At 56.6% G+C, this 19,257-nt stretch overlaps 1 protein-coding gene across 5 annotated transcripts in view; it reads right to left on the bottom strand.

Annotated features, from left to right (window-relative positions):
* MYO18B (myosin XVIIIB) overlaps window positions 1-19,257 on the bottom strand; it is a 64,233-nt gene that overhangs the window by 44,676 nt on the left and 300 nt on the right. For 4 of the 5 annotated variants that reach the window (XM_065033638.1, XM_065033636.1, XM_065033634.1 and 1 more), the window contains exons 2-16: window positions 18,195-18,254; window positions 17,241-17,398; window positions 15,833-16,567; window positions 15,527-15,593; window positions 15,272-15,381; window positions 14,927-15,103; window positions 14,140-14,338; window positions 13,209-13,351; window positions 12,343-12,443; window positions 12,000-12,063; window positions 11,510-11,654; window positions 4,309-4,479; window positions 3,444-3,534; window positions 1,369-1,561; window positions 130-210 (exon numbers count right to left, since the gene is read on the bottom strand). In XM_065033638.1, the coding sequence (XP_064889710.1) occupies window positions 130-210; window positions 1,369-1,561; window positions 3,444-3,534; window positions 4,309-4,479; window positions 11,510-11,654; window positions 12,000-12,063; window positions 12,343-12,443; window positions 13,209-13,351; window positions 14,140-14,338; window positions 14,927-15,103; window positions 15,272-15,381; window positions 15,527-15,593; window positions 15,833-16,567; window positions 17,241-17,398; window positions 18,195-18,254 (2,495 nt within the window). The remainder of the gene's footprint in view (window positions 1-129; window positions 211-1,368; window positions 1,562-3,443; window positions 3,535-4,308; window positions 4,480-11,509; window positions 11,655-11,999; window positions 12,064-12,342; window positions 12,444-13,208; window positions 13,352-14,139; window positions 14,339-14,926; window positions 15,104-15,271; window positions 15,382-15,526; window positions 15,594-15,832; window positions 16,568-17,240; window positions 17,399-18,194; window positions 18,255-19,257) is intronic. The other variant, XM_065033637.1, reaches the window with a different exon arrangement.

Here is a 19,257-nt window from a genome sequence, read left to right as displayed (position 1 = left end):
GCAACGCCTTGGGCTGCTCTGTGCAAAACACAGGGCGAGGTCCCACTCTGCCCTGAAATCCTCAGCCGGCTGAGCACAACGATGCTCCAAGCACGGCCAGAGCAAGGAGCTGCCATGGGGACAGGTTACCTGGGAGCAGCTCAGGTCGATGATGGACAGCGTGGCCAATGGTGAGCGCTCTGGAAGATCAAAAGACACCTCAACATTTTCCTGGAAAACATTATTTAAAAGCTCACTTCAGTCATGGTCTGGCATCTGAAAGCCATGAGGAAATCTGTTTGCATCATGGGGAGGAGGATGGTGCAAACATCCAGTGCTGGTGGAGCAGCAACCAGAGATGCCTCTGTCGCGTCGCAGAGTCAGGGCCACGTCTGCGGGGACCACTGTGCCCAACAGCTCCTGCAGTACTTTGGGGATGTCAGACAAGCTGCATAAATCACAGATATGATAATAACCGAAGACTTATCAAGAAAGCACCAAGAAAACAATGAATTATTAAATTTGCACCTTGCTGGCATTGTTTCCCAGCACGGCTCCTGCTTACGTGTGCATCAGGGATGCTCAGCAAGAGCCAGAGCTGTGATGTCTGTCCACGTTAACAGGGATGCAGGTTTGCATCCCGAGCATGCACGTGGAGCAGAAAGCAGCAGTGGAGCCTGAGTTTCTTCCTACCCAGGACACGTGTCATTGTCACCCCCACGTGTGACCCAGCTCTGGGAGGAAACAGGTCACGGGGGCTCAGGCTCACAGATAAATTCAGTGCCCCAGGGCAGCTGTCCTTAGCCAGGACTAAGCCAAAGCACGGCCAGTCTGCCAAGCCTGCTGCCGTTTCAAGCTCGGCTAGTAACTGCATTTTCATCCCCAGTGAAGAGCACATATGTACTTACTTGGCGCAAGTGATGCGTGAATATTAAGCCATGGGAATTCGATGGTTTTCCCAAGGCTAGAGGTATTAAAGTAACTTCTGCAGGCCTAATAAGTTCATCTCTGCTTGTAGATTTTTTCAGCAGCTTATTTCTGCAATAATTTATCATTTTCCTTTCCATTCTCTATTATTCATCACTTGAGGAAAAATTCAGCTGCAGCAACAGAAGGGCATGAAGCCTCCTGAGCTGAACAAGCATGTCCAAAGAGGTGCCCAGACATCCTGGCATCTCCAGGACATCCAAAATACCTAAGAGGATCCACGACTGGGGCAGTGGGGGGACAAGAGTCCTGGCTCAAGGCTATTGCTCCATACAGAACCCTCATTTCTGCAACACCCTCTCAGTCCAAGCTACTGAGTGTGTTCGGTCACACCATGGGCAGAGCACAGGGACCTGCTGGGTCACAGGCAAACCCATCACTGGGTTCTGGGAAGCTCCTCACCTCTCGGTACCTCTCCATTTCTAAAATGAAGGTCTTCTCGTAGAAGAGAGCCTGCAGACGCTCGTGCACGTAGTTGTGGCAGAGCTCTTCAAAGGTGGCTGCTCGCTCGGCCCGGTGGTGCCGCGGGTTGTGGAAGCCCGGAGTGTCCACCACGGCGATGGAGGCCATGGAGAGGTGCTGGGAGGAGAAAGACCTGGGAAAAAAGTCCCACACATCGCAGAGTTGTACCCGTGATGTGCCTCAGCTCTGCCCTCGGAGGTGACACTGCCTCCTCCCCGCAACATGCATGTCCCCGGCTGGGAACTGTCCCCGCAGCAGGGACCAGCCCAGCGTTGCCCGTCCTCCCCATCCCAGTGTCTGCAGTCAGGGAGCACCCACCCACCCTGGCACATCCCTCTGCTTGTCCCTTTTGCTTCACCCACCTCTGCTTTGCTCTACTCAAGCTGAGCATCTCATCCCAGCCAAGCTGCTCCTGGCCTGGCCTAAGAAACACATCACAGTGCAGTGGGACAAGATGCCACCCATCCTGTGCTTGGCCCCATCCTGGCATGCTAGTTATCTCCAGTACTACATCTTCACCCAAAAGTGTTAAGTTTGATGAACCAGTTGATTTGAAAATTGACTAAATTGGCACGTGAAGCCAACATGAATGACAAGGTGAGTCTCCAAAGCTGCAGCTGCCGGGCTGTGCTGTGCCGTCTGCTGCATTTCTGCAGGAGAAGCTGCTGCTGTTCAGCTTCTGTGGAAACCTCTAATGGGAACCGTAGCCCCGAACACCTGTGATCTGAGGAGCAGACATCAAGGGGCTTCTTGGGAGAAGCAGAGATGTTGTTTACTTCCTAAAATGTTGCTCGCAGCCATTTCCAGTATTTCAGATAAGGACAGCGGGGGAGTCTCACTCTGAGAAGCCTTTGGGATTGTTTTTAACGTGTATTTCAGAAACAGCCATCGCGTTGTGCTGCTTTGCTGGCTGTGGTGCTGACCCTTCCCCAGCATCCCCTTGCTTTGTAGGGATGAAAGGAGATGCATTTCTCCTTTGTCGCACAGGGCACCAAGGATGCGGCACTTCCATGAAAGCACAGGGTTGATTAAAGAAACAAAAGTATATTTATGAACTGCTGGTAGATTTTCATAGCAGCACCCTCCTGCAGCCAGATTTGAAAAGATTCACATTCACCCTCAGCCCACTGAGGAAAATGGCATTTTCATGGCTGCACTGAAACATGACTCTTCATCTGGATCATTGTTTCATTGGCTTATTTGCTTTGGTGGGCAGGTGTGGAAAATAAAGCCAGGCAAAATGAAGCTGCCCGTAAAGGGAAGAGGAGAGTCAGGACACATCCCAAGTTAATGCTGTTATTCAAGAAAATCAACATTTTATTCTTCTGTCAGCCCTCCGAGTACTATCAGCAATTCCCCTTTGGAGCGTGGTTGCTAGGAATTACAATAAGAATATCCTGCAGGTTAAATAACTGCAGGTTAAAATAAACCTGCAGCAACAACACAGTATTTTTGGACACCAGCTTTTATGTGGATGCTGACTCCAAGAAACTGAATTGCACATCAGAATGGAGAAAATGGAACGGTTTGGGGACCTGGTCCTTAGCCTGTGTTAAATTACTCCATTTATCAGAGTAGGTAATTTCAGATTTACATCACCTGAAGACACAGGTACACCAGGCCACAGGGGATGTCCCTCATGTCCCTCCCATCCTGGCTCTCCAGATGAAATAAGCAGAGGGAGGACAAGCTGTGGGGCTGGGGAAGGTGCTGCCTGCTCACCTGTACCAGCACCAGGACGCACCCGCAGCCTCCCAGGGCTCCTCAGCAGCTGCTCTTGTGCCAAACCCTCTCACTCATGGCACCTCAATCCCCTCCTTTGTCCCCAGGCCAACACCCCATAGAAGGTCCTAAGTGCCAGCATGCTCTCCCAGACCGAGATTTTCATATCATTCTTTGTGCAGCAGCAGCAGCTGCCTGCTCTGTGCCTCTCCACAGAGAGCCCGGCAGAGGCTGCTCTCCAGCAGCCCCCCCAGGAAGGAGCCATCACCCCAGACACCCCAGCAGCTCCATACCTGTTGATCAGCGAGACAACAGCAGCAAACAGCTCTTCATAGAGACCTGCAGCCATCCCCTCCACGCACTCCACGCCTGTCAGCTTTGGCCCTGGCACAGCAGAGAAGAGCAAACAGAGCTGTGGGATTTATTTCCAGCCTGGCTCAGCCCAGATGAGCAGAGCTGGGAGCAGGGGGTTCCCCCACTTGTGAGCAGGAGAACCTGCACGGCTCACGGTATTGCTCCTGGTGAACAGGCAGCGCAGAGCCACCTGCTGCCTTCCGCTCCTCTAGAGCCTCTTCCCTACCGTGTATCTAAGAAATAACACTATTGCCATGTCAAAGGCCAGTTCTACAAGTTCTTGCTTTTATCAGAATAACTTTCAGGGCTGTAGTTCTGCCACCGAGGACGAGCTGGGTGTAGAAATGCTGTCCTTAAAGTCAGGTGACATCTCACACCCCCCCACTGCATGCATGCTGGATCTGCTTCCATTAGTTAGGTCCATACATTATGGTTTATAGCCTGGGTCTCTGCAGCACAATGCTGGCACAGTTCCACTCGCAGGCAAGGGGGAAGGATGCCCACACTGCTGCCCTCCTGGTCTGGGGGTTTTCCACCCTTTTCTACTGAGAACTCTCACATCACTTATCTGCCCAGGTCACGTTCGGAATTCACCTGACCTTCATGTGTGACAAGGAGTGACAGGCAGGGCCAGCCGTAGTGACAAAGCAGTTGATAATTAACTAATATGAACATACTTAAAGGGACCCCACTGCTTGAAGAGCAAAAGGCTCACTGCCTCTCCTGGCAGCATGCCCTCCAGAACAGCACAGAGCTCGACACTTCCCCATAATCCATAATAAAAGCAGACGCAGCCCCTGGTACCTGCCGGGCTCTCCTCCGGGGGGGGCAGCCCCCGGCCCCGCACCGTGACCTGCGCCAGGATCTGCTTCAGGTGGTGCTTGAAGATGGCGGTGCTGAGCTCCTCCAGGTCACAGCCGAGCACCTCGGCCGCCGTGCTGGCACACTCGAACTTCATGAACTGCTTCCTGCCAACTGGAGAGGGGGACACGGGGGACAAAGGGCTCAGGAGGAGCCAGCCCGAGCAGAGCCGGGGGCAGGCTCAGCCCTGCAGGCAAACCGCCCTGCCCACTCCCACATGCAACCCCCAAAACTAAAATAAAACAGAATAAAACGGAATCAAATCAAATCGGTCTGCTACTTGTGGGGTGTGGTGGAGAGGCGGGAGGGGACACTGCACCAGTGCACCCCAGTTTCTCTCCATCCCCCCAGGACTGCTGGACCAGCCCTTCCCTCACATCCCTACGGGCACATTCAGACCAGGCTCTGCCCTCCCAGACCCACTCTGAGCAACAACCCTGAGGCTCAGGGCTGGGAAATGCCCTTTGGGCAAAGAGCCAGTCTGGCAAAGCAGGCAGGAGTCTTGCGGGGGGCAGGGAGGGGACCACTGGTCCCCAGCAGCACTGGGGTACTTGGCTGAGAGGATGCAAACCAACTCTAAACCAACCCACAAGGAGAGTCTGAGCATCACCTCACTGACCGTCTGCGCAGTATCACCAACTGAATGGAAAAGCTTTCTTCTCCTCCAAGTCCCTCCACCTGCACCTGCCATCCCTACTCCTCGGGGACATCTCCTGGGCCTCCCTCTCACACCAGCCCCGCTCTTGGCGGCCACCTGGCTCCCGCGGTGTGCGGGACGTGGGGTTGCCCGCCCTGCACACACTCCTGTTAACGGCAGCTGCTAGGATTTTCTCAGCTTTGCATGATGCTTATCATATTAAAGGCTGTCTGGCTTGAGAGAAGTTGACAGATTTGTCCCTTAGGCAATCATTTAACATAAGAGGACCTTATTTTTTTATTTAGTTAGAAGATAGTTCAAAACTTTAAGGATCTCAAACCAATGCTTTTGAACCTATTTTCCCTGCTTTAGTGCTCTACAGCTGCTCAAAGCATCCCACCTGCCCAGTGAGATGGGCAGAGATGCTCCAAGGAGTTGCATTGAGGCAATTCAGAGCATCTCAGGAACAAGGACCACGCCACCCACTCAGGCTGCTGCTGCCAGTGCAGCATCAGTAACATTGTGCATCCCAACAGCTCCAGTGGGAGCAAATGTGTTTATGGAAACACCCAACACCAGCAAATGTGTTTATGGAAACTGATGGGATTATGAACCAACCCCTCCAAATCCCAGCTCATCATTCCCAGCTCCAGCAGCGTTTGCTGTCCGGTCAGCTCAAGACCCACGTTCCTCCCAGCGCTGTCAGCAAACAGGGCTGGCACATGTTACTTACATCCAGAAATAGCAATTCTAGCTTAATGGTTAAAATCAATAGGGAAGCAATCTGCAGAATAAATCCTTTTACAGATCCGGGAAGGGAAGGTGCTGCGGAGGCAAAAGCCAGAGGAGCAGCTTCACAGCACACCTATGAGAGCCATGCCCCCTTTCCCCTCCCCTTTGATCTTCTCCCATTATTTTTTATTCTGACTGAAGGAGTCCAACCTCAAGGGCTGTGGTGGAGCAAACAGAGGAATTGCCTCAAAAATCCTGCTTTGATTTATTTTTGTTTTCACTTGTTTTTGTCTGATCTGGTTGGACAGAGGCTGATCCCCATCAGACAGAAGATCTCTGCATGCTGTGGCACACTGGGGAGAGGGGGGGGTTGCAGAGCCAGGGCTGCACAGACCTTCCCCCCACGTTGGGCTCCCACAGCCAGCATCCCAAATCAGACGCTCCGGCATCCCAAATCAGTCCCTCCAGCATCCCACACTGACCATTCCAGCATTCCACGCTGAGCGCTCCAGCATCCCTCACCAACCACTCCAGCATCCCCAGGACAAGCAAGGCTCCACTCAGCCCAACCTGCCCCAGCACAAACTCTCCCCAACAGAGCAATTGCAAGCGGGAAAACCATCCAAGCCCCCGGGCTGCTCCGGTGTGGTAGACATCCCACTGCTCCAAGCAGAGGGCTGCAGGTCCACATTTCACACCTTCACAAAACCAAACCACCACTGTCTGACTGGCATGGGGTGTGGGAGGCTGGTGTGACACTGCCCAACGTGCCGGTGCCCCAACACACTCCTTATCCCATCAGTGCTCCACAAATTGCACCCTCACAGTGAGCAGCTGCTGTGTGCTGAGTCAGCAAGTCTGGGGGCATGGCTGCTTCTGCAAACGCTGCTGTGCCCGCAGCTTTGCCCAGCTGCAATCTGCCCTCCCCGCAGCCCCCCCGGGAGCATCCGGGCTCCATTTCACACTTCATAAAATATAAACCATGGCAGCGGCGTGCAACCTCCTGGGTGCAATGTGACCGCTGTAAAACACACTGGCTTTAACTCATAAAAGATAATTACTTTGGCCCATTTAATATTTAAGAGAAGGGATAGGAAAATACAGGGTCAGCAGCAGCTTCATCTCCTCGCGTGCCCACATGTGCTGCCCAGGCAGCGGCTCAGTTTCTATCTTTTATTTCAATTTGGGAAGTGTGGGGAGCAGTAGGGATGACTGGGGGAACTGGACCCCGACCCCATTCCCATCCCAGCCCCTGTCCAGCCTGTGCTGGTACCTGCGAGCTACCGGGACGGGGCATTGCCATGAGCCCCCTCCCCGTGCAAGCTGCAGCCCCATTCACCTGCCTTCTCGAGTTCCCCGGCTGTGCAGGGCACACCTTGCCAGCCTGCCTTCTTTCTTCCACTTAGTTTGTCATTAAAACGCTTGCACTGCTAATGGGACAAATAAAAAAAAAACATTTGTTCATCTTTATTACCCTGGGAGGGAACAGGGAGAGAGAGGAGGCTCCTTCTGCCTTGAATGGGTAATTTATTTGTCCTGCACTAAATTCTCCAGTCTATTCTCTGTTGACCCACTGCCTGATGTATGACATATTAAAGCCTATATATAACAATGGGAAGAGCTGTGTAATAGCATGATTAAAGAAATCTGCCATTCTGGCTGCATTTTCCCAACTGTTTGTAATAAAGATGTCAGAGCGCTGAACAGATAGTGCCGTAACTTGGCATGCAGGGAGACAGCCTGGGGGGCTATGTGGGGTCATAAAAACATAAACATCAGCAGGAACCCCCAAGCCAGCCCCTCCCGGCCCCCAACAGCAGCAGCCGGGCTCCAGCCTGGACTCTGGCTGTTCCCAGTGTTTTCTGCTCCTGCTGAACCAAAACCAAGTCCCTGGAGCCCATGCCACCTTGGTTTAGGTTCTTTTCCATGAAGCCATCAAGCTTCACTAGGGCAGAACTATTGCTCCTGAAGGCTGCAACTCAAGGAGCACAGAAAGCCACCATCCTGCAGAAAATGAACCTGGCAAAATCAGCTGTGCTTCCCTCTACAGCAAGAAAACCTGGTGCTGAAGAGCAGAAGGCTTTAACAGAGAGAGAGAAAAATTGGCAAGACTGAGAGGCCAGCCCTAATGCAATCCTTTCCAAGATTCATTTAGATGAAGGATGCAGGAAAGCAGAGGAGCGCTTCCCGGCAGGAGCGACGTGCTTTTGCTCACCCGCAGCACAGAGCGACAGCAAAGCTGGTGATTAAGCGCACCCGAGGACATCGCTGGGCACAGCCCCAGGACATGCTCTGCAAAGGGAAAACAAAGCTAAAACCGGAGCAGACGCTCCTGCACTGGTCCTGCTCCCTCCTCTTCACCTTTGGCGCCAGCATAGACATCACAGCCAGCGCCAGGGAACACGGCACCACGAACACGAGCAGCAATGCCAGAGTTTTCCTTGCAAACCCACGTCCTCTGTGCTTCCTGGAATCCCAGGGAAAGGAGCAGCTGCAGCGAGCAAACTGCAAAGGCTTTCACTCCGGTACCCAAAAGCTTTTCAAGAGCGAGAGGAATGATCAGCACATGGGTTTGCGACAGTGCTTTATGCAATTTACTGCTCACCCCCCCACCACCCCATGCTCCTGTCCCACTCGCAGCCCACATGGTACTGCAGCCCCATTGCCCACTGCACTGCAGCCGCCCCAGCAATTTGTCCTGTGCAATAGTGACCACCCCCTGGACAGGTGTGTATGTCACAGAAGGGAAACTCTGGCGCAGCGCTAATTACAGATACCCTGTTCCCTGCTCCTTTTAGCAACAGGCAGCAGTAAAAAAAATAGGGTAAATCTGGGCATCGAGGCTGGGTAGAACTACAAAGGAAGTGTCATCATCAAAGAAGTACAAAGGAAGTGTGGAAGTGTCCACATCACTTGAGGAAAGGTCAATACATCTCCGAGGCTGTAGAACAGTAGCAATAATGCAGGTTTAAGGCTTTTTTCTCAGCTCTGGTGGAAAAGTAATAAGTCACCCAAGTCTGCTCCTGATTGACATCCACACTCAGGAAGCTGCATAATTAATGCCCACTGGACCCTGCCAGGTGCTCTCCCTCTGACGGTTTGATGGACGGCCCCACTGCTGTCCTTGGCTAAATGGCTCCAGCCTTTTGGGAAACTTTCCATTCCATGGAGTCAAAAGGGTGTTTGAGAAGGTTTCACCCCGCTGCCCCTGCCTGCGGACCCTGCAGAGCCATGGCACCGTGCACCTGCATGGGGAACCCTGCTCTCTCCTGCTCCCCCCAGCACAACCCCAGCCCAGCTCACAAACCGCTCAGTGCCTCAGTTTCCCAAACAGGGCTGTTCACCCTCCTGCCTCCCATGGGCACGATGCTGCAGTGCTGGGGCTGAGCGGGACCCAGCTGGAGCACCATGGGCACTCACTCCCTGCTATGTGCTGGGGCTCTTCCACACCGAACCCCAAAATGTGCCCCATTCCTCTGCCATCAGGGATGCTGCTGTGGGAGATGAACCCCATGCATGAGGGGATGTGGGAGGGCAGCTGGATGCAGGATGCTGCCCTGGTACTGCAACCTCAATGTGGGGGGGCTCAGAGCCTCCCTGGCCTGAGCAGCAGCTCCAGTGCCCCCTGCACTTCTGCCCTTATGGTTTTTCTCCATCCAAGGGGTTCAGGCTGCTGGTTTTGCAGCCTCTGCCCAGTGCCCAGGGGGGAATTTGCGGTCTGGGGGGACCCACGCTGGGCTCCTGGCCACGGCACACACCCACCCGCAGCACCACGGGGATTTCAGCGACTCACAGCCGCTGGAAACACGGTCGCCTCTATTAAAGGCGCGCGGTGGGACACCCGCAGCAAGCAAGGAGCTGCGAGGCTTTATTTTTATCACAGTCAGCAAAATGGACAGCTTGAGAGCGAGCTGAATGCCGGCCCCCAGCTGTGCCCAAAACCTCCTTCCCGGTTAAAGAGGGAATGAATAAATGAAAATATGTAATATTCTGCAGCCCATAGAGGGAACTGGAAGCACTTAGCTGAATGGGTACCTTGGGTGCCCCGCTGGCCTCTGGCTGTTGGGCTCCTTTCTCACAAAAAGAGCCGCTCTAAAGGCAACGGGAGATGCTGGCACCAGGACAGAGCAGGCTTTTGAAATTCAACCTTTTCTTCTCACTGTTTTTCTAGCCACACATGTATTTTCAACTCTCAGCCAGAGAGAGGTGGTGCTATTCCCCCCATTTCCCTCCTGGGCAAACTGAATTTGTGACAAGGTGATAGCCATCGGCAGGAGGAGAAAAAGCCGCGTGTGAGCTGCGCAGGGACTGCAGCCAGAGCACGGCACGTGCTGGGGCCGCGGCGGTGGGGACGGCGGCGGCTGCTCCTGAACGCCAGCGAGAAAACAGTGCCGAGGCTCCCTTTGGTGAGATTTCAAGGAGACGGTTTTGAATATACAACTTCAAAGTGCATGAAAGGGGCAGGGAAGAGCTGGCTATCAGGAGGCAGGTTTAACCACATTAAAAGAGTCATCGCCCCCACTGAGACTTTTGCTCCATCCCGCTTTGATCCATTTTTTATCGGTATTTCCTTTCATTTCTCTCCTTTTGTTGAAGCCTGATGGGGGAATCAATACCAGCGAGTGATGCTGAGACATGCTCTGGTTGTTAATCCTGCACCCGAGTCTGCTCCGAAGCCACAGCCCTGCCTGGGCCCGTTAACATCCCTGTTCAAACTGAATAATTGCGACAAGGTTGTTGAATATAGCACTCGATTCACTCCTAGAGGGACTTGCAGGATGCTTGGGACGGAATATTCAGTAAGTTTGAGCAAAGCAGCTCAGCCCACCCAGCAAACTCTCTGTGGCCAACACAGAAACGGCCCCTCCAGCTGCCTGGGAGCTGGTCACTCTTAAAATGGGATAACACCTCCAGCATCCACCCTCCTGAAAACTTCTGAGGCAGGAGGAATTCCATTTCTTTGCCAAGAGCCTTATCCTACAGTTCAATCTGAGACAGCAAGTTCATTTTTTTAAAAGTTGGAAGGGCATCAGGGGAGATGGAGGTGGGGAAAGAGAACAAGAGACAGGAGGAGAAAGAGAACTTGCTGTAAGTGCCAACAGCATTCATCCTTTTAAAATAATTAATAAATGATTAATGGCATAAATTACCATAAGATGTGTTATGACATGTTGCAGAGACATTTATAAATGTCTATGGCTTAGTTTATAGCAGCCTTTATGCAGCTCTCATAAATTGAAGTGTGTAAATCAATGTGGCTGTCTCTAAAATGGGTTAGAGCACATCTTAAAATAATTTATAAGGGATAAGGCAATTTCTATATGCTTGTATTAACAAAGTCTTTATAAATACAATCTTCATCCAGACTCATCCTATTATAATTCAGTTACTGTATTAGGTACTCAAGAGATGATAAAATTATTGCTACCTGAAGTTGTCCCTTTGCAGTGTCATCAGGGACAACGTGCCAACACGAGTTACCTCCCCTGGTCCTTCCCAAAGAGCTGGCACAAGGTGACACCATGCAGCCCCTGTCCGGTCTGCACATGGCCAGGGGACAGACCCGGAAGCCCCTGGGGGACCAGACACCAACACAGAGCATCACCCAGCTCCTCCATGGGCAACAAAGTGCTCAGTGCCACCCAGGCTCCAGCATCACATCATGAGCAGCACATCATGTGAGCCCAGCACCGGTCACTGCTGGGACGAGCTCTCTTGCCCTCCCCTAGCCCCAGCGCTGAGACAAGCTACAAGGAGAGGCAGGACCTCCTGTACCTTTGCAGGCGCCAGCGGCTCCCAGGTGGTAGATGCCGGCTAAGACACGCCAGACCGCCGCCTGCTCCTCCGCTGTGATGCCCAGTGTGCCCATGGCAGCCTGGAGCTGGGCAAACGCCGCCGAGGCTTTCTGCTTCTCCTCGGGCTGCAGGGGAAAGAGCCAGAGGGGAAACGTCACCACCTCTGCCAGAGCATCACAGGCACTGGGGACGGGGGACAGATGGGTACACATGTGGGGAGTGCAAAAGGCATGTGAAAACCGCATGGTCAGAAAGGAAAAGACAATAAGGGGACCTTAGGGACAGGTTGGATAGCACAGGGGTGAAGCCCCTGGCAGGTTCCTCAAGAGCCTGGTGTTAGGAGCAAGGCTGGGTACATCTTCTCGTCATGCAGCTAACCATAATCCCCGCTTTGGGAGTGCCTACAGTGACATTAAGCAGCAGCTCAAGATTGTCACTTGATATCTTCTCACTCTGGCATTTCTCCATACCTTTGCAAATGGCTTGATCCCAAAGGAATTGCTCTCTGACACCTGATGCAAGTGCAGCATCGTTCTGCAAGCAGTGACAGAAAATGAGACTCAAGCTCCCTCCTCATCCCACACTCCCCAACCTCCCCTGCCCTCCCTTTGGGCAGCATCTCTGACACCCAGGGAGCCCCTTTGCCTTTACAGTGACATCTGAGTGACCTCATTGGGAATAGCTCCCGTGGTCAGAGAGGTCTCAAAAACCAAGCTGCTGGAGCAACCTTGGTTATAGATCACAGGGGACCCTCTTGGCAACAGGGGTACCCATCAGCTGAGCCACCCAGTGCCACGGGAGCCGTGCACCCACCTGTGTGCTGCATCCAGCCCCGCCAGCATCAGGGAGAAGACGTTGAAGTTGCTCTCTCCGGGGGGCTGCTGGGCGACGCGAAACCTCTCCAGGAGCAGGGTCTGGGGGGAGCAGAGCGAGTGTGAGCGCAGCGCCCTGCCCCCATGTGCAGGCAGGTGGCCGGTGTGCAGGGTGTCCAGGTCTGGGCAATGTGATGGCCCTCACAGAGGTGCCACCATCTCTATATAAGCCAATATGTGGTTTTGAGACAAGCCTGGATCTGCCTCCAGCCTTGTTGAAGTTGTTTGGTGCCAGCGGTGACACCAGGAACAAGACCCTGCTGAGCCAGGACCCCCAGAGTTGTCCCATCCCCCCACAAGCATCCCAGGATGGTACCAATGGTCCAGAGAGCGAATGCTCCCAGGGACACGTTCCCACTCCTGGACAAGGATGGCCACGCCATGCCCAGGGTGTGGAGGACAGCAATGGGACAGCCATGGAGAGCTCTGGTGTCTCCCAGGACGTGGCTCAAGCCCCCTTCTCCATCAGACGAGGCTCAGGGGAATAGGCAGCTCTGAGTAAAGTGCCTTTGCCTAATAGCCCTGATGGCAATAAAAGTCCCCAGATGCCTCTGCTCACAGCTGATGTGTGAGGTGCTGCTAACGAAATGCTGAATTATACATTTCCTCATGAACTTTTCATTCCAGAGCTGTTCTGCAGTCCCTGCCAGGGGAGGAGGTGATGGGGACCCTGCCACGCAGCTGACAGAGCTCCTGCTCAGCTGCAGTTTGGGGCACCTTTGGTCCAGAAGCAGAGCATCGCTCCTCTCGTGCCCAGGGGCTGCTGACCCCCGGGTTCAGCCACAGCCCTCCCATCCTGCCAGGTACCTGGAGGTGAGCAGCGGTGATCCGGCCGGTGGCACTGAAATCCAGGGACAGGACCATGGAGAAGCGCGTGGAGCTGCTGCTGTGGCCGGTGGTCACTGACCCAAAGGCTCCCAGGACTGTGAACATTGCCTGGATCTTCTCCACTGCAAAACCAGCACCAGCAGCACCCTGAGGCCCCTTGCAACACTCCAGTGTCACTAGGAGCAAGCCAGACCTCGTCACTGCTGCACCCACCCAACCTCAGGGCTGCAAACAGGCACAGGAAGAGCTTCTCCTCCCAGCTGCACCTCCACCCGCTCCTCCCAGGGTCTGTCCCACTGGACAGGGACTCACAGCACTGGCTGGGCATGAGTTTAGCACCCTGCAATGCAAGAGCACGTGTGTGCTGGCCAGGATACATGTGCCACCCTGCTCCAGGCCATTCATCAGCCCTTTGCCAAGTGCATGGTGTACCCAGACTCGCCCAGACCTCCAAAATCCAAACCTGCCCTCTAAAGCTACCGATTGCTTCACAGCGCTTCCTCTCACGTCACTGGTAACTTGATCACATGGGAAAAGTGCTGCCCCAAGCATGCAAGTAATTCCCTTCTGGTGCTTACTCGGGTGTTTATCAAAATAGCAAAGCTGTTGGGTCTGGGACGGGTGAGAGGCAGTGGCACTTGCAGCCCTGCAGCTCACCCGCCTCCCCCGCTGCAGCCCCGTGCTACACTTGCACAGCCATACCAAGCCACCCCAATGGGGCATGAATCATCCCAGGAATGGGCCAAATGAAGACACTGGATGGAAACTGCATCACCTTTGCATTTGTGTGCACTCTCCAGCCTGCACGGACGCTGTGCACTGACTGCCCAGTGCCAAGCACCCTGCAGCCCCAGTGCTCGCTGCACCCCTGCCTGGGATCGGGGCTTGCGGTGGCCACCCAGCCCCATACCTGAGACAGTGCCATCCAGGCTGCCTGCCGTGCCCACCAGGTACTCCAGGGCGCTCTGGCAGCACGTGGTCTTCCCAGCCCCGCTGCGTCCCAGGGGCACGATGGCCTGGTCCTGCCGCTGCAGCAGCAGGTTCCTGTATGCTCTCTGTGCCAGCGAGCAGATGTGCGGGGGCATGCTGTCCCGCTTCCCCTTGAACACCTGCAGGCAGGGAGAGAGTGGGACAGCACACCCCAAAACAGGCTCCTTGTAGAGAGAATCCTGAAGACGCATCATGCTCAGGGTGATGGTTTCTCTCTATGGTGCAGAACCCCCTGAGATCCCCAGGGGAAGGAGAAATGCCAGCCCAGCACTGGGGAAAGGGTTGGGGACCGACGCAGAGAACCCCCAGCAGGACCCACTTTGGCCTGGCTGTGAGCAAGAGCTCTGCCAAGCACCAGCCCAGTCCTGTTCCCTCCCCAGCCCCAGCACCCCCGCTCCACTCAGGGCTTGCAGCCACAGCAACACAGCAATTTTCTCCTGAAACCATGAAAAGTTGAGTGCTGGGAGCAGTGCCCACCTGAAAGCATCCCCGGCCCCGAGCATCCCTGGTCCCAAGTGTTCCCAGAGCATCCCCAGCCCTGAGCATCACTGGCCCCGAGTGTCCCCAGCACATCGGCCACGCTGTGACAGTCGCACGGTGCCATCTGCCGGCCCCACAGCGCCCAGCGCCCTCCGCCACTGTCCCTGCAGGGGCTGGTGACCGCTTCCCAAGGGAGGTCCCAGCCACTCCACAGCCCCCGCGCTCACCTTCCCCGCGCTGCTGGTGGCCGCAAAGCTGGGCCTGATGGCCACCAGGCTGGGCCCAGCGTGGGTGCATGGCAGGCGGGCACGGTACCGCTGCTGCAGCGTGTGCATGGCGCTGCACTCGTTGAGGCTGAGGAGGGTGGCCAGATCCTCGGCGTAATCCAGGCTGGGGGGGTTGGTCTGCAGGGAAAGAGCCAGAGCCCCCCCAGGCTCTACCATCGCTGCACAGACTGTGCTGGACCCCACCAGCATCCTGGACCCAGCAATGGGCTGCCCAGGTCCCATCATGCCCAGCACCGCGGGCAGGGCTTCCATCCCCGCGCCAGCCAAACCACGGAGGGGGCTCACCCGCTGCACACTGTCCTCGTCCACCTCGGTGACACTGCCATCCTCCCGGCGCACCCGCAGCCTCCCCACCGGCAGCTCAGGTGTCCCCACATCTGGCTTCAGCTGCGTGGCTGCAAGGAGAGGACAATGAGTCCCTGCTGCATGGCATGGCCGTGGCACCGTGCCGGAGCAGCACCCAATGCTAACCCCACTCCTGACCCCCAGCCAGGCTGCACACAGCTTGTATCGTCAGTGCTGGGAGGTGAGGCAAGTTACCGAGCGTGAATCCGTCCTGCTGGATGAGCCAGACCTTCTCCGCTTCATACCAAACGTCCCTTGGAGCCTGCAGAGAGGAGAGAGGGGAACAGTGAGGAACCAGCAGAAAACTGAGCTGCTCAAACCGCACCTGCCCCACGGACAGCAACACCTCCAGCCAGAACCCTGCCTTCCTCTGCCCGCCCAGCACCTTCCCCCATCCCCCAGCTGTGCCCACATGAACAAAAAGAGCTGCATGAAACCAGAAAGTAGCATCGGTGCCCCAAAACACGGGGTAACAGCCCGGCATATCTGCGCACACGTTACCTGGTCCTTATCCGTGCTCTCGCCTGTCTCTTTGCTCTCTCCCGGTGCCTCTTTACCCTCTCTCAGCTCTTCCTTCACCTTCCCCACCTCCTTTGCCACATCTTCTGACTTTTCTTGGATCCCTCCTGGCTCCTCCTTGGGTCTCTCTGCCTTGTTCACATTTTTTCCAGGCTTTTTGATTTCACTTGGCTCCTTCTTGCCACCTCCGACATCTTTCCTCATCTTCTCCGGCTCTCTCCTAACTGGCCCCGGCTCCCTCTTGGTTCTTGCCTTGGCTGGGGGCTGCTCGTGGCTGGGGGGTGCCTCCTTCTCCTTGGTGCCCTCAGGGCCTGTCCCCTTGGTTGCGTCCCTCTCCTTCGCTGGGACTTTGCTGCAGCGCTGGGGGCCCTTGTTGGGTACAAGGGCTGGAGCTGGGGGGCTGCCCCCAGGGCGGGGGTCCCTGGGGCTCTTCTCTGGGCACGACGGCTTCGCTGCCTTGGGAGCCTCTGGGCGAGGGGTCTCTGCTGGTTTGGGGACAGCCACTGCTGGGCCAGGTGTTGGGAACAGGGTTTTGCTGGGGGTGGCCCCCGGTGCCACCCTCCCAGGTGGCAGCTCCTTGCGTGGGGGGGCCGAGACCCTGTCACCCCCTTGCCCTTCCACGTGCAGCCCGTTCTGCAGCAGCTGTTCCTTGCTGGCCACCTCTCCTCCAGTGACCGGGGTGTCCCCAGCTGGACACTCGCCGTCCTGCCCCACGGGCTGCCAACAAAGGAGAGGAGCTGGGTCTGACAGGGACAGGGACAAGGACCTAACCCCATCTCTAGGAGCCTCAGCCTGTGCAGGATGCCCATGCCCAGCACAACCCGGCAGACATGCAGCTCCAGCCCTGACCTGCTCGCTCCAGGCATGGTGATGGCTGCACATGGCTGCCTGGACCCAGCCGCATGGTCACGGTGGGTGCCAGTGCCTTCCAGCTCCTCCTCTTCCTCCTGCTCAGCCACCTCCCACCCCTCCACCCATGTGCTGGGTCACAGGGATGCCCCACATGCTCCCCTTCCTGCACTCAGGGAGCTGAACCCCAGAGCCTGCTGCTCTGCCTAATTACTCACCTTCCACTTAAGCAGTTCAGGAATGGCAAAGTGCATTAATGAGGGCTACTCTATTAATTGCTCGAGGCTGGTTGCTGCAGCTCAAGGTGTGCTGTGAGCCTGAGCCTTGCTGTCCAGCCCAGCTCATGCAAAATAAAGCTCAGGCTTCCAGGGCCAATGTTGCGGTGTCCTGCAGCCCCAGCCTCCGAGATGGGGGCTGGCAGCACTGCAGCAACCCCGGCTGCTGCCTTGGCTGGGAAACGCTTTGGGCTGGGGACAGACAGGGACACCCAGACAGTGCCAAGCAGGACACCCTGCGCTGCATGGGGTTCATCCCCACTCACCTCCTCTTTCGCACTTGCCTTGGTTTCCTTCTTCAGTTTTGCCGCCTTCGCCTCCTTCTCAGTCTCCCGCACGAGCTGCTTGATGAACCCCCCTGGGATGACCGACAGCAGCAGGGGGGGTGCGGATGGGGGCGGCCCCCGGTCCTCGTCCCGGATCTGTTTGGTGGAGCAGAGGCTGGGTTACGGGTCATGGCATGGGGACAGGAGCCCTGGTAAAGCCAGTGCCAGGAGCATGGCAGCAGCACAAGTGCACAGGAACATGGAACTGGGCACCGGGGCTCTGCTCTGCCGGGCACAGCCACGTCGTGCAGGTTGCCGGTGAGGCTGTAGGCTGCTGGCGAGCACCAGGCTGGCTCGGGAATGCTGTGAGGAGCAGGAGGAGAAGCACCAAGAAGAAGAGCCCCGCAGAGAAGCGCTGAGGTTTCCACACGCCACCGAGGCCCGGGCACTGCGGGGAAGCCACAGGCGCTGCCAGCTCTGCCCAGTGCCCGGCAGCTCCAGCACGGCCACGGGAAGAACCATCCTGGCTGCAGCAAGTGGTTCCTGGTGTCACCGCAGCCACATGCAGACCCGCTGCATGCTGGGCCCCAAGCCGAAACGCAGTCCCACGTCCCGCAGCTCCCACAGCAAAGGGCTGTCCCAGCCGTGCCATCGCGCAGCAGTGCCAGTACCGAGCCCTGCAGACACCCACGAGTCTCAGCTCTGCAAGGAACCGCGTGCCCTGAACAGCAGCAAAATTGTTCAAACCAGAACACTCAGGCTACAAAGGTGCCCGGAGCTGGTAAGGTTGGACACAGCAAGAGCAACGTGCGCAGGGAGGCGAGGGGAGGGCACCCCAAGGCGTGTGGCAGGCTGGCTGTAGTGCGTCCCCCCACCCGGCACTGAGTCCCTGGGCAGCTAGCGAGCATCCAGCCCCAGAACACCGCTGGTGCCACCACAAACCGAGACTTTCCTTCTGCTCCCAGAGCGCCAGGCGTGAGGAGATGGCCATGCTGGCAGTGAGGAGGGACGATGCTGTACAGAGTGCCACGGGGCCACACCAGGGACATGAGACAGAGAGAGAGAGTTATAGCCAGGGGCTCCTGCCAGCACCAGGGCCATGCTGGGGCTGGCAGCACCATCACCTTGCCGGGCATTGCCCTGGGCTGAGCTCACAGCACCGGCTGGAGCGTGGCAGCTTGGGCACAGAGTGGACATGGTGTTTGGCAGCACTGGGGAGCGCATGGCCACATGCAGCCACTTCCAGCACCGAGCACAGTGAGGGGCACAGGGTGTCAGTGGCACTGGGACCTGCCCCGGGCTGGGTGGCACAGGGTGGCTGCAGGAGCCTCCTCATGCCCCATTTTGAGCTGACCCCGGCTTCACCTGTCGAGATCATTCACGCACGGAGCGGGCTGGGGCTCGCCTGGCCCTGCCGTGCAAGCCGGCAGCCGCATCTCCTTGTACAGTAAAGGGCAGGAGCAGCCAGGAGCCGGCTGAGGAATGTCACTTGCCTTCTGGGGCGGCAGCCCCGGGCGCCACGTGCCCTCGGTCCCACTGGAGACCAGCGCTGCCTCCACGCTGTCCCCCCAGCCAGGGCTCTGTGGCCACAGGCAGAGCCAGCCCCAAACTCAGGGGTGCCCGCAGCAGGTGACCCCGCACCCGCCAGCCAGAGCTGGATCCTCAGTCCCTGCTCTGCACATGGGGAAACCGAGGCACGGAGAACAACGCACCTCGACCAAACAGACAGCATAGCAGGAACAAGGGCCAGGGGCCACCACCACCACTACCGTGCCCCCCCCCCAACGGGGAGCGGGCGGTGGCCCTGGTGCCCACACAGGAGCCACCCAGGACCCACCGCAACCCCAGTGGGTGCAAGAGCCAAGGCCATTGAGAAGTCCCTGGCCACCCTCCAGCACATGGCAGGGCGCACTGTCCCTGTCCCCACCGCCACTCTCCCAGGCACCTCTCCTGCCACAGGCGGGGGGCTGGAAGCCTCCCTCAGAGCCCGGGCTGCCGCTACCACCATCCATTCCCA

The sequence above is a fragment of the Columba livia genome, chromosome 17 (genome assembly GCF_036013475.1).
Source record: "Columba livia isolate bColLiv1 breed racing homer chromosome 17, bColLiv1.pat.W.v2, whole genome shotgun sequence".
Classification (NCBI taxonomy): Eukaryota; Metazoa; Chordata; class Aves; order Columbiformes; family Columbidae; genus Columba; species Columba livia.
Note: the sequence above shows the minus strand (reverse complement) of the source record. Positions and strands in the feature narration are given on the sequence as shown.